Source organism: Gossypium hirsutum, chromosome D02 (genome assembly GCF_007990345.1).
Source record: "Gossypium hirsutum isolate 1008001.06 chromosome D02, Gossypium_hirsutum_v2.1, whole genome shotgun sequence".
In the NCBI taxonomy this organism is placed as follows: domain Eukaryota; kingdom Viridiplantae; phylum Streptophyta; class Magnoliopsida; order Malvales; family Malvaceae; genus Gossypium; species Gossypium hirsutum.
The window spans coordinates 566,707-581,384 of NC_053438.1; the positions used below are offsets into that span (position 1 = coordinate 566,707).

The 14,678-nt window shown below is 30.0% G+C and overlaps 1 protein-coding gene across 2 annotated transcripts; it reads left to right on the forward strand.

Annotated features, from left to right (window-relative positions):
- The first annotated feature begins 9,248 nt into the window (after window positions 1-9,248).
- LOC107903460 (integrin-linked protein kinase 1) lies at window positions 9,249-13,487 on the forward strand. Of its 2 annotated transcripts, none has more exons than XM_016829516.2 (12): window positions 9,249-9,990; window positions 10,633-10,707; window positions 11,051-11,155; window positions 11,440-11,525; window positions 11,725-11,845; window positions 11,938-12,017; window positions 12,104-12,166; window positions 12,258-12,379; window positions 12,466-12,551; window positions 12,635-12,759; window positions 12,858-12,989; window positions 13,281-13,487. In XM_016829516.2, exons 1-12 carry the CDS (start codon window positions 9,565-9,567, stop codon window positions 13,468-13,470), a joined length of 1,611 nt encoding a protein of 536 aa, XP_016685005.1. In that variant the 5' UTR covers window positions 9,249-9,564; the 3' UTR covers window positions 13,471-13,487. The 2 variants fall into 2 exon arrangements, with proteins under 2 accessions (XP_016685005.1, XP_016685013.1); XM_016829524.2 differs by having other exon boundaries at window positions 13,294-13,487.
- The last annotated feature ends 1,191 nt before the right edge of the window (window positions 13,488-14,678 follow it).

Here is a 14,678-nt window from a genome sequence, read left to right on the forward strand (position 1 = left end):
CAAAGTTTTTAAAACTTTAATTTTATACTGATTGAGTCTTAGTTCAATTGGTATTGACATTGTTGCCGATGCAACAAGACATGGATTCGAGTATGTTGAAACTTATTATTCTCCTATTTAAGGGGTGGGGAAGGGCTATGGGTAGTTCTAGGCATTATATCAAAAAAAATAGATATGATAACAACCTATAATGAGATTAATGTAAAAAAAAAATTTAATTTTATCATTGAACCAATAATTTATTAACAATATAATCTAATATTTTAGTAATTATTATTATACATGCCCATATCATATTAATTATTTTAATGTTACATAATTGTAGACTTGTTCATGAACGGGCTATTCGTCCATGCTTGAAGGCTCATTCAAAATTTGGGAGGGTTTGAGTTAAAATATTAGGCTTGAAAAATTAGCTCGTGCAAAAAAAAATCAAGCCTATTTAAAATATAGAACATGCTAGAGTTTGAACATTTAAGGCCCAAGTTTAGTCCGACACGTTTTTTAAGTTTGTAATATTTTATATTATATATGTTATAACACATAAAAATATAATAATATTATAATGTAAATATTAACAAACGTTAACATGATTATATATAAAAATTTAGTAAATAAAAAAGTATAAAATATTAAATATTAAACTAAAAAATAACATGGGCATATCATAAATCAGCTTTGATTAATTATTTACAAATATTAATAGATTTAGATAAAAATTTTAGATTCATATTCTGGGCTACGTTGAAAAAATATAAAATGTGTTAATATTATTTATAAGTCTAATCCAACCTGACCCGATACGGTTTATGAATACCTCTAACTAATAAGTCCAAAACTATTAATGTAATCAATCCCAACACTATACCTAGCCCATAAAGAATAGCTAGTGCCTATACATGTGTAAAATGGGCTAAAAATTTGCCTCACTTTGTTAATACTTATTCTCCATCATTGAAATTCTATAAGATTCATAGTTAATTGGGGTTTAAATTTTGAAATATTTTAATTTTATTAATAAAAAAATTATTACTAAAACTATTAAAATTGTTAAGTAAGATATCAAATATTGTGTGGTATAATTAAAAATAAAAACTTTAAAAGAAAATGAATACCATAAAAATATTAGTTTTTATGTTTTCGGAATTTTTATAAAATTTTTACTTTTCACGTATTTTTTTTAATTTTACTTTATTTTTAATTTTAACTTTTAAAAGTTCTGCAGAAACATTATGATTCTCTTTAAAATTTTCATTTTAAATTATGACAGATAAAATTTAGCATGTCATTTAAGAATTAAATTAACGATTTTAATAATAAAATGAATTGATTAATATAACATCGATAATTTAATTCAATCACGAGTGAAATGATAAAGGATTGATTTTTTTGGAACAAATTCGTTATAGGTTCAAATCGTATCTGCTCTTTTTGACACAATGACTAGAACTACCTATAGTCCCTCCCCAACCCATAAATAGGAGGATAATACGCTTCAGCACATTTGAATCCACGTCCTGCTGCATCTCATGCCAATCGAGCTATAGCTCGATCGACTAAAGGATTAATTTTAATTTTTTAATACCATCCCTAACTGATTTTTTATAAAAATTATAAAAAAATATATACAATTAATTTTATTCTTTTCGAAAGAGTTTAAGAATACTTTGAGGGAAATCAAAGAATCCTCTAATTCTCCAAAGACAAATTCAATTTGGTGTTGTTTGGTTTCACAATTTGACTTTAACAAATCGTCCTTAATTACATAAATTTTGTCATTATTCGAACGCCATAATAATAAATTTAACCACTAACGTTTGTATTTTTTTATCAATTTAGACATTTTTAGTTAAATTTGACCTTCAATATTTTAAAAAGAGTCGAATTTGACCATCAATATTTCAAAAAGAATTGAATTAATTTTTCAATGAAAATACTGACTCAAATGTCAAACTTTTAAACATGGCAGTGCACATAATGATCCGCATGTACTTTACGCTATTTTTAAATTTTTTATGAACTTTATATTTTTTTGAATTTTTTTATTTTATATGTTTTTTTATAAATTTTAAATTATTTTTTATGTAGAATGTAAGACAAATAATTTCATGTCAACAATTAGAGAACAACGATTTGACTATTTTTGAAAGGTTAATGACTAAATTTAACTATAAAAAAAGGACCAAATTAAAAAAAATATAAACATTAGAGGCTAAGTTTATTATTATACATTACACAATTAAATCCACTCAAATTTATTATCTTTCTAAAAAAAATAGATCAGCATGGTTGACAATGAAGCTGTTAATAAACCCTTCACGTGAATAAAGAAAAATTTGAGGTTCTCATAGCTTATCTCCTTTCAACGATGCTAATTTCTTTTATCCACATGGATAGATCCGGCTATTAAGGACAAAAGTTTAAATTAGGTTAAATTCTACTTCAAGTTTTTATTAAATTGAATTTGAATAGGTACAGCAGGTGGTGTGATCCGAGATGCAACTGATTTGTGATTTTTGAGATTAGCAAGAAACATCGAGATGTGCAATGAGTATGAGGTAGAACTCTAGGGCATTCTGGATGGTCTTGACTAAGCTTGGAAGTTTGGATGCCGAGATGTTTTGCTAGAAATAGATTGTTTGGAAAAGCTACACTATATTAAGGGGAACCTGACGATACATTACGCAGAATCATATGTTGTTAATACGATTCGAGATTTGTTGAGTTGTGATTAGGATACCAACTTAAAACATGTGCATCGAGAATGCAATAGGTTGGTTGATTGCTTAGGAAAAGTTGCAGAAAGAATGGGCATTGACGTTCATTATTAGTTTCAACCCCCTGATTTTGCTTTGAATGCATTGCATGAAGACCTTAATGGTTTATCTACTACTAGACTAATTGCTATGTAACAGCCTGTATTGCTTTTATTTAAACAAAAAAAAATTGAAATTTTATTTTTAGAAATTTAGTATTTTTACTTTTCACATTTTAAAATTTATGTTAAAATGTTAAGACCGTTAAAACTTTTCGGTAAAATTTATTAGTGTGATACTTTCAAATAAAAAAAATACTCAGCTTCGTAACCATTTAACAAAAAAAAGACGTTTGTTATACATCTAGTTCTTAGAGGCACTCCTCATCTTTACAAGTCACATAAACAGACGTGAACACTAGCGGACATTAACCACCATTCTCGATTTCAACTACCATATTCATCTAATGTAATTGAAAGAATATCTCACTGCCACCTTAGGATCATAGCTTAGGGTATATAAACCCTTAGCTCCACCTAAAAAGGGGACCTCTCTCTCTCACCTTCTTCTTCATTCTCAATATTTGACTCAACCACAGCTATAACCTAAACACCCTTTAGGATGGCTTTTGCACCTTGCCTAAGCAAGGTGAATTGCACGATACAACCGTCATCTCCACCTTATTTGATCTTAGCATCGAGCCATCAACAATGTTAAAATGAACTTGAATTTAACAGTGTTAACAATTGGACTTGCATTGTTAAATTTGAATGGTAGGGGACCATATTCCTTGAAATAAAAATAAAAAGACTAAGGGTCTGTTTGATTGAAGGAATTGATTTTCCGGAAAATCATTTCCAACTTTTCCAGCATTTGATTGGCGGAAAACATTTTCCATTTGGAAAATGAACTCCAAAACAAGGGAAAATGGGTTACATTTTAGGGAAAATGTCTTACCTTTTCAATGTCAGTAAGACATTTTCCGTGCTCTCCTCTCTATCGCCTCCTTCATTCCTTCCTTCATTTCCAGTAGAAAATTGCTTCTGTTTATCGATTTTCCAGTAACTTGTTTTTTTAATTATTCAATACTTGTTTTTTTAACACAATTACAAATAATTTATTTGATATTAATTTTTTTCAATTTATAACGATTAATATTGTAGCTTAATAATTGAGTATTATTATAAATAAATCATTGCAATATATGTAAAAATAATTTAAAATATAAAAATTTATTAATACATATCAATTTATGTAAAAACAATTTTTTCGAAAAATATTTCCAGGAAATCTGCCAAACAGCCAAAAATATTTTACACAGATTCAATCAAACACCAGAAAATATTTTCGAGTAAATCATTTTACAGAAAAGTAAAACATTTTCCCGAAATCATTTTACGGAAAATATTTTATTGGCAATCAAACAGACCCTAAATTTCAAATGTACAAAAGTATAAGAACTTGGAATATATTTTATCCTTTAAATTAATATGAAAGGAATTAGATTGAAACAACTAAAGTTTGAAGAAATATATCTCCATAATGTTAGAAAAATGGTGGTTCAGTTTACGAAATATAAGATTACTGGTAATAAGAATTACCATAATGTAATATTATTTAGCATATTATCGGGTATGTTACTATTTGCTTCTTTTTTTTACCATTTGATAAAAAAATGTATTTTTTTAATAAATAAATCAAAATTGGGATGAATGAACATGAAAAAAGAGAGCGAGAATATAATCAAAATATAATATAATAGATAGGATATTATCTTTCCTTTAACTTATAATAAATAAAGAAATATAGTTGAAATGTTACTCGAAAAATATATTAAATAAGTGGATAATTTGATTCATTAGTTTTTAAGGTAAATTACTTTGCTAGTCACTCTAAATAGGCGTTATTTCTATTTTGGTTATCCCAATTTTTTTTTTGTTTATTTAGTCACTGTTAAAAAAATTGATCAAATTGATCACTCCACTATTAACCTGTCTCTTCCATCGTTCTATTTATTTTTTATTTTTTTATTTTTTTAATTATAGTCATGGAGCCAATCCACTATAAGTACCATCACTAAACTCCCCATTATATACGAAAGCAACTTAATTTTATGCATTGCCCAATGACATTGTCATAATTATATTACCCTCATAGGATATCCTTAATCTATTTCGATCGATTAAATCCGTTCGTCCAATATGATCCTATTTTGTCTCATAGTCATAATTGCATCTTTCTATGATGAAAATGATTATTACTAACAAATAGTAATAGCAATAATTTATCTTGACAAATAGCTTGTGATCGCGTTCATTTTTCATAATCCATGTAATGTCAATGAAATGATGTTATTTACTCTTTGAACGAGCTATAAATTCCACTATCGTAAATGAAGTCATGCAATACATAAGTCATATACCTGACATACTAACTTTCGACTTTGACATCAACTGAGCTCAAACTTTCAATATTTCAAAGTAAATGAGTTACATATTCATAGCCAATTGCTTAGGGTGGGTTTGGATGGGTGGTGCATTTATTTGCTGTTAGTGTAAAAACAGCGGTGGCGCTGAGATTAGATACTGTAGCGATACTGTAGTGTGAGACAAAAAGTAAGCTAAACGCACTGTACTGCACCCAATCGCCCATCCAAACCCACCCTTAGTCGGGATTAAGGTAAACCACATTATGAATGTCACAAGTGAGTTCATCCATAAACGGATTTAGTATTAATTCAACTTGAGGTTCTGTTTGATCTATTGTCAAACCAGACAATCACACTTATGTATCTATCTTCTTGAAAGTTATTCGCTGCGATACCAAGACAATATATCTCTCCAATTGAACTTGATAGACAACATAATACTCCATTTAGTCCATTGCTTATTTTGATTCTTTAAATTATAGGTCATTTAGGTTACCTACTAATATAAGTTGTCTCCTCGTATCATAATCTAACCTTATGATGCCACTTGATATTAGTTAGACCTTAGGTAATTGTGAGTCAATATTTGCTTTGTTCATTTTACTTTTTGTGCAAAAACCGATGAGAATAAAATACAAAAGATAATAATTATAACTATGAAATTTGATTAACCCAATCTATTTGAAAAATCACGAGTGTATATGACAAAAAAATTGCACTAAAGACACAAAAACCTAATAGTAATGTGCTAAGTGATTATTTACATTCCGACAATCCTATTATTAAAAAAAAAACTTACATGTTGTAAGCCAAACGCCTCCCAATAGTACTGTTTTGGATCCAGACTGGACTGATCAATCAGATCAGTTAGATCAAGAACCAATTGATATATTGCCTTTAAGTGAATTGTTTGTAAACAATAAAATTGAAAATTGGGACAAAAATTCGATGGTTAAATCGATTTATAATTATTTAATAATTTAATTATTAATTTAATTATTATTGAATAAACAATCACATTGTTTAAACCAAGAACTGATAACTTAATCCATTCAACTACTAATTTAATTTTTATAACATAACCTAATGACCCCTTATAAGTAGTATGAATTTTTTTCGTCTAAAAAAATATAATTAAAATATTAAAATACTAACCAACAAGTGGTTGAGTGCAATATAGTAAGGCACATTATACTTCAATGGGAGAACATAAATTCAAATCTTGAAAGCAATAGGACAGCCACGAACCCCGAATATGAATCATGACATACATAATATATATAAAAAAGAAAAATTAAAATGGTAACATATTGTAGGGTAATAGGGATGGCAACAATAATTAAAAAGAGGATGGGTTCAAAGGCTTGAAAATTGAAAGGTAGAGAATTTCCACATGTTAGCTTAAATGTGGGGTTACCTATCCCCATGACTTATTTATGGAGTTTTTCTATATCTCAATTATTGGTGACCCCTAACCCAATTTTCACTTATCAACAACCCAAAATACTTTGCTATTATAAATAAAATTATTTGGTTAAATATTAGGTTGATTGACATTATATTATTAATTTTAAAAAAATAATTGTGGGTAATGACAATTAATTAAAGATTTGAAGGTTTCAAAGGTAATTTAATAAAAATATTTTAAATTATTCCAAATTATAAAAAGAATAAATAAAAAAAGTAGGAAAATGATATCCACTTTGATTGAAATGACTCAATTGAAAACTATATGTATATTCAAATTGAGGTCGGCCAAAAGCAAAAGTAAACTTTACAGCTACCATTATACATATATATATATATATGAAAATAAAACAATGGAAGAAACTTTAGCCTAAAGCATATATATATATAAACAAAGAAGAAAAAAACAAACAATTTATTGTATGAAAGACTCGTGACTGCCAACACAACAACCTTTGATTTATACAAAATTTATGAATTGATAGGATTACATATTTTATTAACAAAAATATTATCTTTTCTCATAATAAAAAAAAACATTTTAAAGTTTAATTACGTGGAGTGAGTCTTAATTCGATTGGCATGAATATTGTTGCTAATGTAGGAGAATATGGGTTCGAGTGTGCTGAAGTGTATTATCTTTCTATTTATGGTTGGAGAGAAGCTATAGGTAGTTCTAGACATAATTGTGTCAAACTGAACAGATATGATCAGAACCTATAATGGGATTGTTTAAAAAAAGTTTAATTATAAAAGGTGAATGAATTTGAAAGGTATCTCGATTATAGGATCTCTTTTTAATAGAGAGACTAATTTCATTCAATCCCTATAATAAAAGAATATCCGGATACTTTAACCAATTATAAAATAGATATTATTATTGATTGAGTCTTAGTTCGATTGACATTGATATTGTTTTTTTAAGGTTGGGGAGGGATTATAGTTACTTCTAGGCATTTTACCAAAAACATCTCAATACCATGGTTAATCTCATCAGATAGCCTCAAATTATGACATTGATTTTAAATTGGTCCTCAAAATTCAAGACATTATAATTGAGTTCTTAAAGCATTAATATCATATCAATCAAGCATTTTTATCGGTCTAGCCATTACCTTGGACGTTAAATGCAAGATCAAATCAAGTGAGAGTAAATTTAAAATAAATGGATCAAATTATAAATATATGTATACTTATTACGTGGACAACTTATATCTGATATGTTAAAAAAAAAAGGACATTTCCCTCCTAATTTTTTTGGAATTATCTAGTTTTCTAACACGTTGAGTCCAAGTTGAGGTGCACATGTGTAGGTCATATAAAGTGATTGTGACATTTAGAGCGTAAATTGATGGCTAGAGTGATAAAAAGACACAATTGATATAATATTAATATTTTAAAGATTAAATTAAATTGTTTAAAACTTATGGATCAATTTAAACTCTAAACAAAAGTTTGAGTACGTTTGGTGCAATTAACCCTAACTATTAATATAAAATAGTCTATTCATTTCACCTGCCAAAAATCTTAACTAACTTAAACCGATTCTATTTTGATCGATCTTATCCTAATAAAAAAAAAGTTGAAATATGCTATTAGTCCTTGTACTTCTATACAAGTTGAGAATTAGTCCTTATACTTTAAAAGTTAAAAATTCAACCCTCCTACTTTTTCAATTTAAAAATCCTAGTTATATGTCAACTTAACATATTTATTTTCTGCCAATTATATGTCACGTGTCAAGCCGATGAATTTTAACAGAAAATACCAACAATATGTTAATGATTAGATTACGGTTTTTAAATTAGAAAAGTAAGTGACTTAGCTTTTAACTTTTTAAGTAGGTTAAAATATGGCACAAGTTCATGTACTATTCTTAAATTTAGAATCTAGTCCCTCTACTTTTATTTTTAAGAAATCAATCCCTCTACTTTTCAGAATTCAAACTTCAAGTCTAATTGTTAACATTGTTAAAACTATTTTGTTAAATTCAATTTCATTACAACATTTTTTTTAGTTCCATGGATACTAAGTGAGTATTTTTTTTAATTTCAAAATGTCACACAAATAAAATTAATAAAAATATTTTAACAGTGTTAACAATTAGACCAAAGTAAATGGACTAAATTTCAAATTTGGGAAGAGTAAATAGACTGATGACATATTTTAACCTTTTAATTACAATAAATGTATCTAGGAAGTCCCTCTATTATAAAGATTGAATTAGTCCCTCTAATATTATTAAAAAGAATCAAATAAGGCCAAATCGAAAAATAGTTAACATTTATTGTTTAATAAATGACATGAAATTTACTTTTTCATTCACAGTTCAACTCCAAACAAAAATATTTTTTATCATAAGAAGCCTTCAAAATATATTCTATTAAACAATATAATAACAATTTTTAACCGTAATTGTTAACTCTGTTGAAATTTGGGCTTATTTGATTTTTTTTAATAATATAGAGACTAAATTGAAACATTTAATAGTAGAGGGACTAATTTGATACAATCTATATAATAAAAGAACCTACCAAGTAGATTTACCTTTTTAAGTAAAATAACTAAATCTCAAAAACTAAAAACTTGAATGAAAACAGAGTAAAAGCTAGAAAGCAAAAGGCTTTGTTGTCGTCTAAGAAAAACCAAATTTTTTCCACTATTTTTCCACTTTTTTCTCCTTCACCATTGTTGGCTATGCGTTTACTTCGGAGCCAAAGAAACCAAAATCAACTTCTTCCCTTCATCATCATCATCATCTTCATCATAATATCATATTTGTTTCCCTTTCCTCTGTTCCATTATCGAGAGCCCCTAAGCTTAAACTCTTCTTCCATTTTTTGGCTCTCGATCTTTTTCAGAGCCAAAAAAAAAGAGAAGAACTAATCGTTTTTACACTTTGGGTTTTCTTAAATGAAGATGGAGAACTTAGCATCGCAGTTAAAACGGGGAATTTCCCGGCAATTCTCAACCGGGTCTTTAAAACGGAGTTTAAGCCGTCAATTCAGTCGGCAATCGTCGCTTGACCCACGGCGGAACAATTTGCGGTTTAGCTTTGGACGGCAATCATCGTTGGACCCAATTAGACGAAGGAATAGTGAAGATGAGATGTCGGTGCCGGAGAATTTGGATTCGACTATGCAGCTTTTGTTTATGGCGTGTAGAGGGGATGTTAAAGGAGTAGAAGATTTGTTGAATGGAGGGATTGATGTTAATAGTATTGATCTTGATGGTCGTACTGCTTTACATATTGCTGCTTGTGAAGGTCATGTTGAGGTTGTCAAGCTTCTTCTTAGTAGAAATGCTAATATTGATGCTCGTGATCGTTGGGGTAGCACGGTACATTTCTTCTTTATTTACCTTTTTCGTGTTGAGCGAAGGTTGATTCTTGTATATAGAGTTCGTATGGCCTTTTATCGAGGTTTTGTCTTTTTATCGTGTTTGAGGCTGCCTGAAGAGGTGGTCTATAGGGGTTGTCTCCTTATCCTACGGAAGAGCTCCAGTGTTTGAGGCTACCTGAAGAGGCAGCAAGCTCAATAAAACAAGAGATCTCATTGGTGCACCGAAGACTTCTTTAGAAGGACTCGATATAGGAATGGGAATATGATCATTTAAATACACGAAAGAACTTTGAAAAATATTGAAAGTTGGACGTATTAGCTTTGATCAATTTTGTGGGTCAAGTATATGGGGATATGTCCTAAGTAGCTTTGATTAATATGCATATATGGGATTCAGGATATTCCCTAAATACATGAAAAAACTCGTAAAAAAAATAGAAAGTTGTACACATCAGCTTTGATTAATATGGTTTGGGATTTTGTGGAGGTCAGTGAATAATCTGGTGTTGTTGGATTTGGCAAATTAGGATGATATATATGCCTTGACAACACTATATAACTGATTACTTATCAATATTCATGATGATGATATGAATGAACGTTGAGCAATGTAAATATAGTTATATTCTTATATGGCCAGGCAGCTGCTGATGCAAAGTACTATGGCAATGTAGAAGTGTACGAGATTTTGAAGGCCCGAGGAGCCAAAGTTCCTGTAAGATAAATGAATTTTCTTCCTATTTTGCTTCTATTTTTATGTCATTATGTATGGAGGTCCTTGTACCAACATTCAATTGCATTTTGCCCCCTCTACTAAAAAAATGGGCAAATTAGTTCTTGTACGTTAGATCAAAGAGCAAACGATCCCTTTTGTTAAAAATTCCATCCATTTCTACTATTACAAACTGGTCCCTGTACGTCAACATGTCTGACTGTTTAATTATTCTGTCAGTCACATATAGAGACTAATTTGACTCTTAGTATAAGGACTTCCATGGTACTTTTACCGATATTATGCATGCATGAAGATTGTTATTTACTATCTACCATGATATTAGAAAACCAGGAAGACGCCAATGACAGTTGCTAATCCTCAAGAGGTGCCTGAGTACGAGCTTAACCCGATGGAGCTTCAAATTCGGAAGTCTGACGGTATAACAAAGGTACGGATTCCCCATCATTTCATTTTTCAGGATTGATGCTGTTGGAAACTAATGTATGGTCCAATACGAAAGACGGTTCGGTTGATTTGCAGATGGTATTCTGCATTTCATCCAGCATTCACGATAGTATTGACAGATTAGTAGACATGTGCTCGTATTTTCGTTCGAGCGAACTTCGACATGTATTTTAGGCAATCATGGTTGTTTCCCTCTGGGGTGGCAATTTTTTTTTTTTTGTATTCTATGCCTTTTTATAAGTTGACATTTCATAAATCACTTGCCAGGGATCATATCAAGTGGCAAAATGGAATGGCACTAGGGTATCTGTAAAGATATTTGATAAGGACAGCTATTCAGACCCTGAAAGCATGTATGCACTTACCTTGATTTCTTTTCAGATATGTACTTTCCTTTTCGATATCTGTTCTTTACACTTCCGATGTACTTTGTACACTTTCGTGGGATTCAAAGTGTTTGTCATTCCTGTTTAATGTATATTTGTGCATACACCAAAAGTAGTTCTTGCAGAGCCTAACACTGAGTTACATTCACATTTGTTCCCTTAACAGAAATGCTTTCAAATACGAGTTAACTTTACTAGAAAAAGTTCGACATCCAAATGTGGTTCAATTCGTGGGAGCCGTTACACAAAACATTCCCATGATGATTGTTTCGGAGTATCATGCAAAAGTAAGCATGTCTTTTTGTTATGTTGATTCATCTATTTAACCAGTATATATGCATTGCTGTTGACATTACCATGGCGACGATCCTTGTTTCAGGGCAACTTCCAAAACTACCTTCAAAAGAAAGGGCGTCTATCAACATCCAAAGTTTTAAGATTTGCTGTTGACATTGCCAGGTATCATGTTATCGTATATCATATATATATATCATACATAATCAAACATGGGACAGCTTTGATGACCGTCGTTTTCTTGATATCAGGGGAATGAATTACCTTCATGAATGTAAACCGGATCCGATCATCCATTGCAATTTACAGCCAAAGTAAGGGAATGCCTTGCAGGTTGAATTACTTGAATGTTACGTTATTGTAATGAACTGTCCTTTAATATTTGAAATTTTGGTAAGGTGCCAGAAATGTTTTGCTGGATAATGGTGGTAAGTTGAAGATAGCCGGTTTTGGTTTATTGAGGTTATCAAAATTATCAGCTGACAAGGCCAAATTAGCACGTCCAGACGATCAACTTGATCCATCAAGTATGTTATGTGACAAACAAAAAAAAACTTCCGTCTGGATGTTATAATCTTTTCTGCTAATGCTTTAGCTTCTGTTTCTATTGTAGATATATATATGGCACCCGAAATTCATAAAGATATGATATTCGATCGAGGTGTTGATGCATATTCTTTCGGTGTTATGCTATATGAGGTAACAAGCACGATGTTTCATTCATTGTGATCATGCCCGGATTTCACGGGGTATTGACTGGTTTTTCCTATATGAGTGTTCAGATGATTGAAGGAGGAGTGCCGTTTCATCCTAAACCCGCCGAAGAGGCCGTAAAATTGATGTGTTTTGAACAAAAGAGACCACCACTCAAGATCAAATCGAAAAGTTGTCCTTGGGAATTAAGGGAGTAAGTCTTGGATATTTTCCTTGCTTTCCAAGCTTCAAGTTCATTAGTACAGTTTATTTTGTATTCTAAGCTTTATTTCGATTATAATGTATGAACAGGCTTATCGGAGAATGTTGGGATCAAGAACCACTCATAAGACCGACTTTTTCGGAAATCATCGTACGATTAGAAAGAATAGTTGCCAGTTGCACGAAACAAGGGTGGTGGAAAGACACTTTCAAGCTTCCTTGGTATGGTTCTATAACTTGATTTTTTCGATTAAGTGGTCGTTTCTATATGTTAGATATGAATGACATGTTATCGGACTACTTTGACATGGTTGTAATCTATGTTGCCTGGACAAGGGTGCAAGAATCAGGTTTTTTCGGGGTCATACATGATAGGTAAATGGAAACCTACATGTGAGTGACAAGCCTACTTAAATCGTGACGGTTAACGACCGGATTCGACATAAATCCAAACTTACTGAATACCTACATTGCTCTCATTCTTTCGAGTTCCGAGTTTTGACCACTTGGTAGCTTGTTGTTGCAGGAAATGAGGGGAAACTTGAGTTCATTGGGAAAAAGCAAAAACCAGACGAGGATTTCATGGGAGGTTCCGATTTTGATATCGAGTTTTCAAACCTTCATCTTCGAGATTGTATGTTATAAACTCGACCTAAACAAAATACTGAATCATGTTCACATTAAAAGAAAAAAAAAGAGATGAACTTCCTTCTCTTTTTAGTCTCTTTCTTTGTTGTGTTTGATGGGTAAAAGAGCTTAAAAATGGAACAGAGTACTTATATCCAAAGGTTTACTGTAATTTTACTTAGATCACGTTTGGGATAATTACACTAATAGTACTTCAACTATAACAAATCTTTCAATGTGATATATGTAGTTTTAAATATGCATAATCATATTTTGGCATGTGGCATTGTATAATAATACGATGTGTCTTAATAAATAATTAATTATTAGCATGGTCCATTTAATTTCGCGTTGAGTTGTTTATTTATTTACGTCAAATTATAAGCAAAAATTTGAAGATTAAAATATACTTTAAGCAAGGATTTCAATATCGGATCGATGATCGAATTAATCAGGTCACTGGTTCATACAATTCGATTAAAAAAATTATTAAAAATCATAAATATAAAAAATATATATATTAAAAAAAATAAAAAAAAAATTGGTTCAATCGACTCTTACTAGTTCATGGGTCAACTAGTTTGATGCCTCTCTAGATCGACACCCTGGTTGGTCCAATCTAGTTCAAACAACCATGACTCTAAGTCTCTATATTTCATACATTTGGAATTTAACCCTCCTACCTTTATTTTCAATAATTTAATCCCTCTACATTTTAGATTTAAAAATCTACTTTCAAATTATATAATATAACCACGTAACACTTTAATTGAGAAGTTAACGATATTAATTATTTGAATTAATTAATAACATTATAAAATGTTAAACTAATTAATAATATTATAAAAATATAGATACTAAATTATGTTAGAAACTAAGGTATAAAGATTAAATTTCAAATATAAATATATTAGAATGACCAAAACTGAAAATTAACCATTTTGAGCCTAGCATGTGCACGTGCATGCTGGACCTTCCTCTACCATATGGGTATTTACAAGTGACAATAGTTTTATATTAACGAAAAATATATAATGATTTTTTTGAAAATTTTAAAATACAACCAAATTGATATAATGTGTAAATATTGAAGATCAAAATGATATAAGGTAAATTATACCCAATATCACTAAATTATTAGTAAATTTATTCTTTGGTCACTCAACTTTCAAAAAGTTACAAAATGATCACAAAATTGTTCAAAAATTTTCATTTAAGTTATTAGAAGATAAAATGAGTTACAAAATGAAAACTTATTAAGTTCATATAACTAAAATAAGTGTA